The following is a 16,371-nucleotide window of genomic DNA, read 5'->3' on the forward strand; positions in this document are numbered from 1 at the left end:
GCCCTGCTGCCAGCCCTTATTCAATTAGAAAGGCCACATTGCCTGTCACAGCACCTCCCTGTGGTTACATATAGAACTGCGCAGGCTGTCGCAGCTTTTAGCAAACATGCTGCATCTTTGTGACAATTTATTTCCTCTGTATTTACATTTTCTCATATCCCACTTTTTGTCCTGATAATACAGACTACTGTCTACACAGCCCTCCACCAAATCTCAGCATAAGGCCGTTCTTTCTGATGCTGGAAGAACTGTTAAAGCACATATTATCATGTACAGTTAGGAAGAGCAGATCCCAGCAAACTAACTACGGAGCAAGGAAGAGTACGTCTGCGTTGGACACATTAATAATGCTGACACGAATCTACAAACTCTGCAGGACAGATATTCAGTATTTTATCTGAGGACTGTTTTCTAATGCTGGAAGCAAAAGTGTTTAGGATGTCACGTGTCCTGTATGTCCTGTATCCGCTCTGTAATCGTATTTGTGCAGATTTATTAATCATGTTCAGGTCCACACGATTTCTGTGAGACTCTGCTAAAGACAATCAAATGTGGGGCACAGTGTCTGAGGGTGGATCACACTGTGTATGTCCACCTCAGACACGTCACCATGGGAAAGGGTCTGACTTTTAACTCTCTGTGACGTAAAAGCCTGCAACGAGCCGTCTGCGTAGATTTTGCGTGTTTAACGTCAGCGGTGAGTTCTGCCTGACTCTGGCTCAGCTGTCCTGGAAAGTGAAAGCAGTGCAGAGGGCCTCAGGGGCCATCGGGGGTCGGAGGGTGTGGGGGTTGGGTGCATTCCCGCCGACAAACAAACCAGCTCCTTAACGGCCAAAAAGCACGTGACCAAGCGTCCTCCACACGAAACAGTCCCGTGACCTTTCGGGTAACAGTGTCGGGGGGCCCCTTTAAGACTCTGTGACAGGATGACGGCAACGAGGTGAGAGCAGAGCGCGCGCAGCATCACAATCCCCACAGGAAGGACAAAGAGGAGGAGGAGGAGGCGTGGCACACGATGGGCGCGTCATTAACGCACGGGCTCGTGCTGATGTTTACGATGACAGAGGCGTGAGACGTTAAACCTGCAGGACTAGTTAGTCTGTGACAACGAGGACCGGCCTCTCCGCTCCGCCCAGCACCGTCTGGCTGGCTCCACGCTGCCTGAGCGGGCAGAGACACGCACCGTGGCTGCATGCAGCAGGCACGGAGTCATAACACACAAACAGATATTGCGACGCGGTGAGCCACGAGCAGATCTGCGGGATGATGAACGGAGAGCGGATCGCAGCAGCCGGAGGAGACACCCCGGGGGCCGCGGGGAGGACGCTCCGGTTCCAACGGCCGCACGGTGAGTGACGGGCACGCGTGCACGCGCACTGCGCATGACCGGGATGTAAGAATAGTACCCTGGTTATGTAATAAAACACACACACACACACTTCCTCTTATTTCATTCATTCCCGCAACACACTGTGTGCGCGTCACCGTGACGCAAACTGTGGATAATGTCATTGATTAGCGGGCAGAGGGCGTGATCATCATCATCATCATCATCAGGAATACTGTTAAAGCCAATCAGCGTGCGCGCGCACACACACATTATATAAGGACTGCGATATATCGGGCCTGCTGTGAGCGCGCATATATGTCACAGCGCGCGGTCTTTGAGCTGCTGTCAGGCATGTGCTGGGTGGTGCTGCTGGTTTGATAAGACACGGCCCGCGTGGGGAATGGAGTCCAGGGAGCAAAGCGCGCACCCCATGCGACGGCGGCGCGTGCGGTGTGAGAGCACAGGTGAGGTTTGTTTCCCTCATTCAGAGAAACGCACCGCTGACCTCCCCCAGGTCGCACACGTGACTCATTTTTGGTGAAAACACCTGAAGTCTGGCTCGATGGTCACGTGAAGTGAGAGCCAATGCAGGGCCGGATCCGCTGTCTGAGAGGCCGCGGGCAGAAATCCGAGAGTGGGCACCTTTTAATGCTGGAGGAGTGGACGACTTTGAGCCTGCGGGGTGGGGAGCGTGTGCTCGCACGGCCACTCTTATTTTTATAAAAACGCAGCCTGACCAGCAGCAGGTCCTGTCTTTGGACTCTTATCAATGTGTAAGCGGGGGATGTTCTGCAGTGTGGTGGCGTGGCTACAGCTCACTGCATGGTCAGCATGTCTGGGCCTTAATCGCCACCGTGTCAGTGCTGGGTTTCACTCCTGTGATAAGAAGCAAATATGTAGTTGAGAGCAGGATCTTCTGCAGTACGTCGTGCGGTCAGGCCTGACTAACGGTGACTGATGTACGCCGTGCTCTTTTAAACTTCAGGCCGTGGTCATGTATAAAACCAACAGCAGGCTGTAGCATGCTGCTCGTGTCTAAAAATATAGTAAAATTGAAATTTCCTGCATGGTGTTGGCTTCACTTCAGTTAATGACGACAAAGTTCACGTCCCGGCTCGGCTGCAGGGAGGTCTTTCCACTCTGAGGTCTGTTTGGTCAGCCTGTGGCAGCTCGTGTGTGACTGGCGCTCTGTGATGGTTTCTGTCGTGTTGACATGATTCAATCTCGCTCCGAGCTGTCTGTGACATGTGCAGCGCTTTTAAAAGACGTGTTTATGTTGAGCTGAGTATAGCAGTGAATGCTTGGCTGCTTTGCTCTGTCGTGGCTGTAACTTGGGTGGGTTTCTTTTTTAAACGAATAAATGTGACTTTTGTCCACTCCGAGCTGATAAAATTCCCGAAGGCATTTTTGGTCTGTGTTTTCAGTCCTGACTAAAAACACAGACACACTGCATGCCTTTCACACAGCTTCCTTTCATGAAGGAAGGAAGAGGCATGAAGACAACAATGCTTCACTGGTTTTTACTGAAATCTGACTTGTGGATGGATTCAGTTTGTGTCCATGTCAGTCATTTAGAAATAATCAGGCGGAGCATCTTTGCCGTGTTGGGTGTAAACCACTAAACTACAGAGCCACTAAAATATAAATGAGGTACTCAGGCCTGAAAATAAACTTTACGTTGGCAGAAGAAACGTAGCCGTTTGCTTCATTAGTCTTTTTTTTAAACCTCGGTGACTGAAAACTGATGACCTCTGACCTCAGATTCTTTGGTTTTTAGTGTTCGGCTCACTGTTGAAGAAAGCTGTGACGTGGGAACAGAAGCGTGACTTCGTAGGAAATGTTCTTGCTCAACTTCAACTTCTCTGAGCTGTTGATGACTTGAGCAGATGTGCGTTTCACATGTGACCCAGCTCCTGTTTGCTCACTGGGAGCTCCAGCAGAGTAAACAGCAGCTGCAGGAGCTGCTTATGTTTACTGACTGATCTGTGTTTATATGTTCGGTCAGTACTGCACATCATTAATATTTTAACTTCTGTGTAGAAGCTAAAGTCAGACCCAAACCACTAAAATGGCATGTTTTCCCTTTATTTAACTCTCATTTATTTGTCCCCAAAATTCAAATAAAAGTGAGTGATCCATCCACGGATCCATGTTTTCGTGACGGTGGGAAGTTCGAGTACCCGCCGAGAACCCACACAGACAACAACACGCAAACTCCACACAGAGCGACTGCAGCTGGCCACTGGTGCAGTGGTGCAGTGGTTAGCGCCGCTGGCTCACAGCGAAAAGGTTGTGAGTCCAGTTTCAGTTCTGTACAAAGCTGTGTGTCTGCTGCAGCGTGCAAACAAGGACGGTAACAGGATGTAGTGTGACGGGTGTTTAATCTGAAGATGCTCGCCTTGAGCTGTGTGCAAAGGTCCACGTGTTGGTCTTACCTTAGATAAGCTTTCTGTTTGCGTTCTGATTTTATGTGTTTATGGCAGCATCACGCTGAGGAGACGAGTGGAAGCCTCTATCTCCTCACTCCTCAGAACAGCGTGCCGTCCTGTCGGCGAGCCTGTAACGCCTGTTTGCTGCCGTCCTGTCATTTACTGCCATCTTGTGGCCACTGTTGGTTACTGTCTCTGAACACTAGCTTTGACAAAAAAAATTGATGTCTCTAATAATGAAGTTTTTTGGGGGGTGACAGTCATGTCAGGTAGACTCAGACCTGACCTGACTGAAGACCTCAGTTTCCCTTCTCACTTCCCTCTTAATCGCTCTCGCTCGCCCTCTTCTGGTGTAATGTCTGCTGAGCGCCGTTTTATGCACTTCCGGTAAAGCAACATGTAGACTTCAGCTGCATAAGTATTATAGCGTCCCTCCTCCTCTGTCTGTCTGCGTCACTCTGTGAGACAGAGCAGGACAGGAGGAGCTAACTCGACTGTAAATAAGAGCCGTCTGCTGAAAGGAGATAAACTGAGATAACGAAGGGAAAACTTTTTTCAATGTTGCTTAACTTGCAAAGGAGTGACGTTCAGTACCGTGCAACAATCGTGAGCCAATTTCATTTCTCTGTATTCTGCTGGAAAATGGATGTAAGGATTTATTGAAGCATGTTCAAAAAGATGTGTGGGATTAAAACATATCAGGCAAAAACGGATTTCTGTGAATGTAAAATGAATATTTTGGTATGATCGCCTTTATTTCTCTGAACTCTCTCAGACAGATTTCTGTCATTTAAGTGTCTCCAGTCATTTCTCTTCAGGCCTCTAGAAGGACGTTAGGAGCTCTTCTCAGACTGTTTCTGCTTTGTTTTGTTCTCTGTCAGGATGATCCCACACTGCTGTAGTAACGTTGAGGTGTGGACTGTGTGGAGCCCAGTCTGATGGCAGTGTTTCACTCTGTTTTCCTGCCCGGGTATATTTTTACTGCAGGTATTCTCCTACTCCCAGTCAGGTGCTTTGCAGATGGCTTTAAATGGCTGCTGCATTTAGAAGTTTTAGCGAACACCACTCGCTCCACTGCAGCCTGAACCATGACAGAGCCTCCACCGTGTTTCACAGACGTCTGCAGGCTCTCACCAAAAATGTAACTTGGCACACGTCGGCCGAGAGCTGCACAATTACTTGTATTTGATGTCCCAGAATTAAATGAGCCATCAAAGCAAAGGCAAGCCAGGCGCTCCCTAAATAAGCAGCCGACCACTCGTCTATATGAGCCAATCACAGCCTTTCCCTGCTCCATGCCTGGAGCAGCAACACGGAAAATGTATCTGTGTGTGGCACTGCAGACATGGTGTTTGGTAATACTTCATTTTTAAGGCAGCTGATGTTAAACATGAAGGCATCACATGCACAGAGTGCTGCAGAGTTGTGTCTGCAGCACAAACAACAACAACTTCTTCGGCCAGCTGAGGGACTCCATCAGCAAAGACTCCATCAGCAAAGACTCCATCAGCAAAGACTCCATCAGCAAAGACTCCATTAACATAATTAATGCATTAAAGCCAACGCTGCAGTGCAGCTCAGACGTGCTGAGGTCACCAGAGTCTTTCACAGCAATGCAGAGATTTGTTTACAGTGTAACACACATTTTGTTAATCGTGACAAATAGTTGTGGTCTCAGTGTTGATCACAATGATGGCGATTATCAGTTAAGCTGTAACTGTGCAGCCGTACCTCAGCCTCTCCTCCGGGGTTTGTCCTCCATTCTCCGGTTTCTTCATTTATTTATTTAATTTTTTAACGACACACTGAACACTTTGCTTAGATATGCTAAGATTTTATCCAATAGCTCTTTGGAAATTCGTTCATTGGTGCAAAAATACTGTTTTATGCAGGTCAAACGGTGTAGTCTTTGGCATGTTTTGTGACACATGAGTAGTAGTAAAGTGTCTGGAGTTGGGTTCATTGAATGATTCATTGGTCAGCAGTTAAAACATTCCTCTGAAAATGGTCAGGTACAAGGAGTGGACTGAAAATGGGAGAGAACAAAACAGGTTTGGCTCCTTGGAAGCAAAATCGTCTTGATTTTGCTACGTCTTGCAGCACTGTGGTCACGTGAAGGTGGATTAATGATGGTTAATGCAGAAAGGTCAGGATGTCCAGGCACAGTCTGATCTGCTCGTTTCTTAAAGTGTTTTTGTTTGGTAGAAGCTGTTTTCCACACATGCAAAAACATGACTGCCTCTAATAATTACATTTAAAATGCATTTAATGAATTTGTGCAGTTTGGATTTTCTGCTCTTGTTTCTTTTTAATTACATTCAGTCGTGTGTGTGTGTGTGTGTGTGTGTGTGTGTGTTTATATCAGGACTGGATTTAAATACAACAAACAAGTCAGTCACCACCCACATGGTTGATATTAATGAAGGCCTAGGTCATGTGACACACACACAGGCCTCGGCTGCTTTCATTGGGTGTCAGCTGATAGAATCACAATAGAGCCGCTCAGCATGGTTGTTACCCGTTTGTCACGTTACACCACTTCCTGTGTGCCGGGACAAAGGTTACTGCAGCACATGGTGATTGGTGGATGACCTCATCGTAGTGTCTTTTACTGACTGACAGGCCAGCCGACCAATCAGAGGCACCGCATCCTCTGCCGCAAACCAAACAGGTGTGCTGCTGAAGCTCCTCCCACTCTGATGTGGTGTGAGAAAGTTCAAAATCTGAACACAGCTGGGAGAGCGCCTTTATCCCGTCCTCCTGTTCACACACAGACACACACACACAGCGCAGATACAGAGGAGAGGTTCACACACACACAGACACACACAGAGCGCAGATACAGAGGAGAGGTTCACACACACAGACACACACACACACACACACACAGCGCAGATACAGAGGAGAGGTTCACACACACAGACACACACCTGGCTGTTGAAGCCATGTCGCAAACACTCACTCAGAATCCTCTGGAGAAGACCTGGGGTCCATGGATGCAGAGCAGGCTGAACAGACGGCGAGGCTGTAAGTACACAAGCGCACACATGCAGCACATGTGCGTGCACGCACACACACACACACACACACACGGTTTGCGCTGTGATGCCTTGTTTTGCTTTGACATGCTGATACTTGTGCGTTTTCTTCTGAACAGCTTGTGTGGATTCACCAGGTGTGTGTGTCTGTGTGTGTCTGTCTGTGTGTGTGTGTGTCCTGACGGCCATTCACCCTAAAGGGTCGCTGCGTGATTGCGTGCGGTCAGACAGACTCAGACTCAACAATAACACGACAAATGTGCATTTAAAGAATTTTGTAAAGTACAAAGTGAAACTAAACATCTAAAGAATCACAATAACAAAATATTTTGAAGAAAGAGTTACAAAGTATGAAAACTAGGCTGTTGGTGGACAAGTGTGTGTGGCGAGGCTCAGCCTGCCCGAGCGGGCGTTTTGCCCGCCCAATCAAACGTCAGGACCGCACGTTTCTGTTTAACCGGCAGCGCAGAAAAAACACCAGAATCATTTCTAGCTTATGATTGGGTGGCAATTTTCCGATCTTCACCCCCTGACTGAAGGAAAAAATTCCCACCACACATTTATAACCTTATCAGTGCAGGAGCGTCTGACTCTGACCTCAGAGCGGTCGTGGAGCTGCTGATTCTCTGCTGTAAAGTCCACATTTCTGCTGCTGATGTGACGTCTGTATATATCTGAGTGCATGCAGAGGGCTGTTGAAAGTAAGATCCCACACGGAGCAGCTGTCAGAAGAAGAAACAAACGAATGTCAGGTTCCTCTCAGATCTTCCTTGAAGCTTTCACTCAGACGTGTTAACATTTTGCAGCTTTGTAAGCATTGAACGGGCGACAGCAGCAGCCAAACACCTGAAGAGGAAACTCACCGTTCCTCACCACACGTGAACAACCAGTGCTCACTGCTGCTTTCTGAGTGCTAAAGTTTTTATTTGGATCCTTTACCAAAGTAAAAGCACAAGAATACGTGTGACATTTCCCTGTGACTGCTTCGTCTGTGCAGTCGGTGTGTCTGCAGCCTGCGGTCGGAGCTGTGGAGATGTCACAAGATGGGTCTGAGTGGTTTTAGGGTGATTTATGGTCTTAACTCCACATCAATCGGTAATCAGGTGTGATGTATTTATGTACAACAGACACACAAACACAGCGTGCTTTACAAAAGCCAACGACAGCAAGAAATGAGATCAGTGCTGATGTGGGAAAAGGAAAAACACAGTAAATGAGAAGAAAACGTATTTCAAAGAACAGCAGTAAACTTCACTGACTTCAGCTGCACTTCCTACTTAAACTACAGTAAAGTGCACAAAGGTTGGGAAACAAACAGATGAAACTGAAGCGATGAAGAAGAGAGAAGCTGGCCATGAGCTTAAAATCACCTCCTTTCTGTACGGCGAATGTGTGTCTGTGGGAGGAAAGATTACAGCCTGTGACTCTGAAAAATGACTCGCGGTCAGACGGTGTTCCTTCTTATCACCAAAATAACGTTTAGTCCAGCTCGAACCCTCCGTGGCACACTTGTACTGACGTCAGCGAAGGAAAGCTGTGCAGTCAGACATTGTTTACGAGATGAGCCGAACATGGTTGTGTTGTTGCTGCCTCTCCTTCACAGCCAGGCATTAACTTTTAGATCAGGATCGTACGGAGGACCGAGGCTTCAAAGAAATGAATGAAATAAAAAGGAAGAAGTTCTAATGTCTTTGACACATTTTTACATAAAAAACAGAAATGAATTTATAAACATTTACTTAAATGTGCTGCACCCAACAACCATATGTCCCCTTTAAACAAGCACTTTGGCAACAGCGGGAAGGAAAAACTCCCTTTGAACAGGAAGAAACCTCCGACAGGCTCAGGGAGGGGCGGAGCCATCTGTCGAGATGCTAGCATTGTAATGTAGTAGCTGGAGTATTTTGCAGGCTTGTGTCAGTATTTATAAGACTGATGTGTTTGAAATGTTCGTCAGACTTCAGATGGTAAAACTTTCACGGCTTCTTTGAGACGTCGGTGTGTTTTCCTCCTCGGACACCTGCGCTGGTCACCTGTAGTCACCGTCTTTGTGTTTGTGCGTTTCAGCCTCGGTGCCCCAGTTCACCAACTCCCCGACCATGATCGTGATGGTGGGCCTCCCGGCACGAGGGAAAACCTACATCTCCACGAAGCTCACCAGGTACCTGAACTGGATCGGCGTCAAAACCAAAGGTATCGGCTGCCAGCGCGGGGCTAAACTGACACACCAGGCCGTCGCCACACAGATGGAAACACATCTGTTAGTGTGAGCTGTAACGCAGCTCGTGTTCGCAGGTGCTGTTTGATGCAGCTTGGAGTGATTTCTGTAAACCTTCACACAGACTCTGACTGAGCAGCAGAGTAATAACGTTTCTCAGGTCAAAGCTTTGTGAATAAACAGGCAGGTTACAGAGATGCGGATGAGAGCAAAGGAACTGTTTGGCCGCGGCGTTTCTGGCTGTCCGGACTTTATTTGGTCTGCTGTGTGTTGCCAAAACACTTCCAGGGCGCTGAGGCCTCCTCAGGACTCTGAAGGTGCTCTGCGGTATTTGACACCAACATGTTGGCAGCACATCCTTCAGAGGATCCTAACACTGTCAGATTTCAAGGATCTAAAAAGTTCATTGCAGTCAGCATGGCTCTGATGAGTCTGTTGATGACATTTAAATGATAGTAAGGAGATTTCCATCCTCGGTCATAACAGCTGTAAGCTGTGCACATACTTTCTTCTTCATCAGTGCAAAAATCTGTTATTCTCCACACGAGTTTTCCATCTGCTCTTCTGTTCACAGTGAAGCTGTACGGTTTTATGGAGCAGAGCTTGTGTTTAGAGACCGAAGCAGAAGTTTTAACATGGGAGTCTATGCAGGGTGGGCAACTCCAGGCCTCGAGGGCCGGTGCCCTGCAGGTTTTAGATCCCACCCGGGGTCAACACACCTGAATCACATGATTGGTTCATTCCCAGGCCTCTGGAGAACTTCAGGACATGTTGAGGAGGTCATTTAGCCATTTGAATCAGCTGTGCTGGATCAAGGACACATCTAAACCCTGCAGGACACCGGCCCTCGAGGCCTGGAGTTGCCACCCCGGGTTTATGGGGACGGACTGACTGCTGGAGCTTCTGCTGGATGTTAGAGGAACTGCAGTTTGGTCTTTTTCAGCCGTCTGAAAGCATCGTGGGTTAGAACGTGTGCTGCTGTCAGCCACAGTTACTGCTCCTTGTTTGTGTTGTTATAATCCTTCATGGCTCGTTCTCCTAACCTGTGATGGTCACTGCTAAAAGCCAGCAGATGGCATCCTCATTAGCATGTTTAGCTGTAAGTTTAGTCTCTGAGCGTTGTTAGCTCATTGCTACAGATCCAGACCCTGTCACTGTGTCAGCAGGATTGTGTTCTCTGTGTTCCAGTGTTTAATGTGGGGCAGTACCGCAGACAGGCCACCTGCTCCTACAACAGCTACCAGTTCTTCAGACCCGACAACGAGGAGGCCATGAAGATCCGCAAGTACGAACCCTCAGCTGCACGTGTGCCACACCTCGGCATTAAGGCGTTAGTGTGTGAGGCTGTGTTTATGAAACCCACAGCATGTTGCTTCAGAGGAGCCAGACTACGCCGTCATTTTTAAAGTGCTCGTGAGCAATACGAGTCCAACTCTCTGAAGGTCTTTAAAAGTTACTGTTTGGACATTTGCTGCTTTTTCTCCCGTTTTCAGTCCAGTTCTTGTACCTGAGCTGTGAGTCGTTTAGGCGTAAAGACTGAAAGTGACCGTATCAGATATTCATTTTCAAGCTTGTTAGAATCGTTCACACTTTGTTTTTAGACTTTTGTTGTTGAGTCATAAACTGGCCTTAAATAATCTGTGACACAAAGTGAGATGGGAGCTGGAGCAGTTCACTGCAGAGCTCACCGTCCATGATCTCGGCCCCTCAGCCCCTTCTTCAGTCGGTCGCACTGACCTGTAACTCTCCACAGTGCTGCTCACCTTCCATTTGATGTCCTGCAGATAAGATGAGCTTTTGTAGCGCTCACAGTGGTCAGATCGCAGCAGTATGTAACAGACTTTAAACACTCACAGCTGTCCAGCTGTTCTTTGGCATAACTGAGGTGCATGAAACTCAACAAATGTGCACATACACATGGAAATGCAGCATGAACGGCTGAAGCTGTTTCCTACTTTCCTACCAGCATGTAAAGATATGAGGGGTGAGTCCCGCCTGCTGACAGTGTCATACATCGTTAACGTGTCGGTTTCTGTGTCGGCACGCAGGGCCTGTGCCGTCGCTGCCCTCCAAGACGTGTGCGAGTACATCAGCAGGGAGCAGGGTCAGGTGGTGGTGAGTCAAACTCAAAGTTTCCTCCAAACTGCTCAGCAGCACGTTTTTGTTTGTAGTGGACACACAAACACAATATTACAGTGACAAATCAGATCTCCCTAAAACGCCGTGAACACAAGTCATCACATCCTTGTGTGAGCAGCTGTTAAAGTCGGTCAGCGTGGTCTTATTGAGTTTGTCTCTTGAAGGTTTTTGATGCCACGAACACCACCCAGGACCGCAGAGAGGTCATCCTGAACTTTGCCAAAGAAAACGGCTACAAGGTCAACTTTCTTTCTTTCTCTTTATTAAAAATAGAAATGTGTTCGTCAAACCTCTGTGACAGCTTTTGTTTCCCTTCCTGTTCAGGTTTTCTTTGTGGAGTCGATATGTGACGACCCCGACATCATCGCTGAGAATATTAAAGTAAGTGAGCCGAGGCGAGTCGCTGCTCGGAGCCGGGATCCGGTGCGCTTTCAGTTTGTTTTTGTTGGAACGGGCTGAACCGAGCTCGCTGTGCCAGCCCGCGGGTGTCTTGGCAGGACCTGGACTGGTTTTTGTTCCACAACAAAAGCGTGGAGAAACCCTTCCTGCAGCTTCTCCGTCCTTTTCTCTTCAGTTTGGCTCGTTTCAGACTTCATGTTGTGCGTGCAGCTCACGTCTCTCTCAGCATGTGCCCTGCTTTAGTCGTGACTTTTCCCACTCTCTCTGCCTGAAAACAGCAAGTGAAGCTGAGCAGCCCGGACTACGCCGGCTGTGACAAAGAGGAGGCTGTGGCCGACTTCCTGAAGAGGATCGAATGTTATACGATGACCTACGTCCCCCTCGATGACACCAAGGACAGGTGACTGCCTCTGCTGTGGAAAATCAGCTTCTGAGTCACATCCACACCTCGTGGTTCACTGTTAGCGTGGAGGCAGATCAGCCACACTCTCTGTTCATGCTAAACTCATAAAATAACCTTACACAGAGAATTTGGAATTAAACTCCATCATCATCATCACATCAATCACTCTGCACAGTCGATGTTGGTTTGAGTTGATGCCTCTGAAGCCCATTAACCCTTTAAAGCCGGTCGGAGCGGGCACGCTCCATTTTGTGTAACTATTTTTAAATCCCGGTAGCTCTGCAACCACGTGAGCTAGCGCAATCATTTGTTTTGCATATGAAACCAGAGGAGTTGTACTTACATCTGATGCCATCAGCTTGTCCTCGGTCACGGGTTCCTTCCACATAAAGCTTTGCAAAAACTGCATAAAAAGCACTTGCAGGAACAAAAACATAATATTCCAGAAACACGCTTTGCCGATCCGATCAGCTGTTCGTAACACTTCCTACGCCCATCAGCGTGAACTATCGCATGTCCGCCATGACCTGCCCGAAACCGGAAGTGACGTCATTTTGCGGAAATGTAGTTTTTTTGTTTGTTTTTTTTTACCATCGTGGCCTCATGAACCTATACTTGTGTTTTTAAAAGTTATCTTTGACTTTATGACTTTCTGTGTGGTTTCTGGGATGCTGAGGACTCATATTGCACTGCTGGAAATAGTTTATTTTGATGCACATGCTGTTATTTTGTAAATTTGCATTATAATATATTTTTTCGTTTTTCCTGCAGTATATGAAAATTGGTGTATCTCAAAAATAAAACTATGAAGACACTTAAAAAAAATTTCCTTTGGAGGGAAACTAGTTTGTGTATTTACAGTTTTGAGGGATAAGCCTCTTAAATTTCTCTAACTAGAAATATATGTTAAAAAAACAAAAACGATTTTCAATTTTTTTGTAGTTTATTGCACTTTTTTGCAATTTATGTAATTACTATGCACTTAATGAATACATATTATTAAAATTTAGGCTGTAATGGTTGTATTGATGTATAGCAACTTGAAATGCTCCCAAAAATGGCTCCACAGCAGGTAAAAATATAATATAAGCTCTGGCGGACTTGGTGCTATGGTAGGTCTTAAAGGGTTAAATATGACAATATGTTTAAATTGTAATAAATTGTGGAGCGAGAGCTTTACGGACGTCCGTCTCAGCTGGTGCAGCGGTTGCACGAGCCAATAATACGGCAGGATTCCTCACATGACTGTGGCTCAGGAGGCTGAGCGGTTTGCCCACTAATGGGACCGTCTGTGGTTGAATCTTGGGTGAGATCCTGAAGTCGTCCCTGAGCATCCATCACACTGAGAAAAAACAAAATGCGTGTGCATTAAGTACAAATGTAACTAAGTACAAATATGATGGCAGAAGAAATGAACAACTTTAAAGAATGAAATCTTTATAGGAGCTTCACATTGATACATCGCTGCGTGACAGGTTGTTGGTCCTGCGTCTTCGGACTGGGCGATCTGTGTCTTTGTTACGTAAACGCACCGTTGTGTCCAGCAGAGGAAGTTAAAGAGGGCTGACGCTTTTGGGTCTCTTTTCCTCGTCTTTCTGCAGGAACTTGTCTTACATTAAAATCTTCAACGTGGGCAGCAGATACCTGGTGAACCGGGTCCAGGACCACATTCAGAGCCGGATCGTCTACTACCTCATGAACATCCACGTCACCCCGAGGTCCATCTACCTGTGTCGCCACGGTGAGAGCGAACTGAACCTCGTGGGTCGCATCGGAGGCGACTCTGGGCTTTCCTCTCGCGGGGCGAAGGTTCGTTTTTTGTTTTGTTTTTTTTTAAATGCACCTGTGATCTCGGGTCATGTTGTTGTCAGTGAGATTTTTCTCTTGTCCGTCAGTTTGCCAGCACTCTGGGCACCTACATGCGTGGGCAGTGCATCAGCGACCTGAAGGTGTGGACGAGCCACATGAAGAGGACCATCCAGACCGCAGAGGCTCTGGGAGTCCAGTACGAACAATGGAAAGCTCTCAACGAGATCGACGCCGTACGTAAAGAAACGGCTCGGCCGCTTCACGTAGATGATTTCTGCTCGTAGGAGACGAGTCTGACTTCCTGTGTGTTTCACTTCAGGGGGTTTGTGAGGAGATGACGTACGAGGAGATTCAGGAGCATTTCCCCGAGGAGTTCGCGCTGAGGGACCAAGACAAGTATCGCTACCGCTACCCTAAAGGAGAGGTGGGTGTGGACCCTGCGTACACCTGCTGGCCAGCAGGGGGCAGCTGCTCTGGCTGTGTAATAGGAGTCACTATGAGTTTAGGTCTCTGTTGCATGTTTTACTGAATAAAACATTAAAGCGATTAAAAAATAAATCTGGTCCCATTTTGAGTCAGATAGTAAATCCGAGTGTTTGACGACAAGAGGAGCCTCGTTCAGCTTCACGCGTTGACAGCAAAGTGACTGATGTCTAACTGTGTGTGTCTCAGTCGTACGAGGACCTTGTTCAGCGTCTGGAGCCGGTCATCATGGAGCTGGAGAGGCAGGAGAACGTTCTAGTCATCTGTCACCAGGCAGTCATGAGGTGTCTGCTGGCCTACTTCCTGGACAAGAGTGCTAGTAAGTGGTTCTTCTGCAGTGGCTTTGCTGAGGCTTTGAGCCTTTACGCTCATGTTTGTGATCGAAAGGTGATTAAAACCAATGTTGTTTTGAATTATTCCCATAAATATCACCCTATGAACCCACCGCTGAGAGTACAGGATCACTTCTTATTTATCTTTCACAGGATTTTTTCGATAATGAAACAAATGAAGAAACGATGATAGATTCCCCGAGTTTATTTCTCTGTGGTTAGAGTGATGGCAGCAGGCATGCTGTGGATAAACAAACATTTCTCTGTGTTCAGACGAGCTGCCGTACCTGAAGTGTCCTCTGCACACGGTTCTGAAACTCACGCCAGTCGCTTACGGTCAGTCTCGCCTTCTTCTGCCTCTGACTTTAACGTCCTCCTCTGTTAGTATCATTAAAACAAGCTCTGCAGCGTAAACTAGCAAACACAAAGTAAGATGATTAAAGTTGTTTTTGAACGGCGTGCTGGTGGAAGAAGTCACGACGTGCAATCACAGCGTCCGTCTGTTGTTCCCTCAGGTTGCAAAGTGGAATCCGTCTTCCTGAACATCGAGGCCGTCAACACGCACAGAGACAAGCCGGTGGTAAATATGAAATATGATTTTTCTTCTTTTAAACACAAACGGCTGAACACAAGTCGTAGCGTTAACGAAACCTGACACTGACCGAGGTGCAGAGGAACCGCCCACACTCGGTGAACTAATGGTTTTAATAAATCACAGGTGTGTGTGTGCGTGCGTGTGCAGCCTGCATTGATTCAAAGCGCTGCGACTCTGTGCATCAGACTCAGTTTGACTTTCTTTCCCAGAACGTCGACGTGGACCGAGACCCGGCCGAGGCCCTGGAGACGGTCCCTGAACACATCTAGAGGAGGCGGGCAGGGAGCTCGTTTTTATTCACTGATGGAAGTGGCCTTTTATTGTTTTTTAATTTAAGTAATCTTAGAGATCATCGCTGTTGTGATTGTTGCTGTTGTGACAGTTTGAAGCTTCACAACACTGAAAATGAGACATTTCTCTGTGGTAGCCTCTTTCCGTTGTCGATGCACTTTATAACGCAGGACCGAGGCCGGGTGAAGAAGAGGTCTCGTCTACTGTGGGAAAAAAACAAAGTAGTGCTGAACATGTGCCGGGGGGTCTGCGTTACCGTGTTCCCTCCTCGACTCTTCCTTACCTGTACCTGTGCTGTAACCAGTGTCAGTCTGAACCGTCATTGTAGGAAGTTAACTGTCCACACTGACATACCGAACACGTGGTGCTGGTTACCGTCAGCGAGTAGAGCGTTGTTACAGATCCTTAAAGGACAGGTTGAAAGGATTTTTAGAATTGCTGAAAAAGTTTTTATTCCTGGCAGTAAAACCGTCATGTTTGCTCTGGTGGTAAATGTACCAACATTTCTATTCTGATCTAATCGACTTCTTAAAGCCACATTCACGCATTGAAGCCGGACTTCCACCATCACGCCCGCGGGCCTTCTTCCAGGGCAGAAATAAAACTCTCCCTGAGTCGTGTGCTTGGCGCCTCGATGCTGATAAAACACCCAGAACACGCGCTCTAAAACAACAAGGAAACACTTGATGATCATCAGGGGGGGGAAAAAAAAAAAAGAGTTAAAGTCAAGACAGAAAGCAGTTTAAACACCTATAAAACTGGAACCCAGCTATCGCCACCTGGTGGCCTTCAGACAGAATGCAGGTAGATGCATCCATGTTTTTACCGTGTCTGCGCCTCGGGACTTCTGCGAGCCTCAGCTCTGATTACCTTCAGCCTGTTCAGAAACTGTGATGATAGTTTAG

At 47.3% G+C, this 16,371-nt stretch overlaps 1 protein-coding gene across 8 annotated transcripts; it reads left to right on the forward strand.

Annotated features, from left to right (window-relative positions):
• Nucleotides 1–757: 757 nt before the first annotated feature.
• LOC309697021 (6-phosphofructo-2-kinase/fructose-2,6-bisphosphatase-like) lies at nucleotides 758–16,224 on the forward strand. Of its 8 annotated transcripts, none has more exons than XM_082518642.1 (15): nucleotides 6,137–6,611; nucleotides 6,668–6,786; nucleotides 8,865–8,990; nucleotides 10,204–10,300; nucleotides 11,064–11,130; nucleotides 11,319–11,393; nucleotides 11,479–11,535; nucleotides 11,832–11,953; nucleotides 13,558–13,765; nucleotides 13,852–13,998; nucleotides 14,085–14,189; nucleotides 14,438–14,567; nucleotides 14,854–14,916; nucleotides 15,096–15,160; nucleotides 15,385–16,224. In XM_082518642.1, exons 2-15 carry the CDS (start codon nucleotides 6,705–6,707, stop codon nucleotides 15,442–15,444), a joined length of 1,404 nt encoding a protein of 467 aa, XP_082374768.1. In that variant the 5' UTR covers nucleotides 6,137–6,611; nucleotides 6,668–6,704; the 3' UTR covers nucleotides 15,445–16,224. The 8 variants fall into 8 exon arrangements, with proteins under 8 accessions (XP_082374766.1, XP_082374770.1, XP_082374769.1 ...); XM_082518641.1 differs by having other exon boundaries at nucleotides 6,137–6,568; nucleotides 6,631–6,786; XM_082518640.1 differs by lacking the exons at nucleotides 6,137–6,611; nucleotides 6,668–6,786 and adding an exon at nucleotides 758–1,348.
• The last annotated feature ends 147 nt before the right edge of the window (nucleotides 16,225–16,371 follow it).

The sequence above is a fragment of the Aulonocara stuartgranti genome (assembly GCF_965226115.1).
Source record: "Aulonocara stuartgranti genome assembly, chromosome: 20".
In the NCBI taxonomy this organism is placed as follows: Eukaryota; Metazoa; Chordata; class Actinopteri; order Cichliformes; family Cichlidae; genus Aulonocara; species Aulonocara stuartgranti.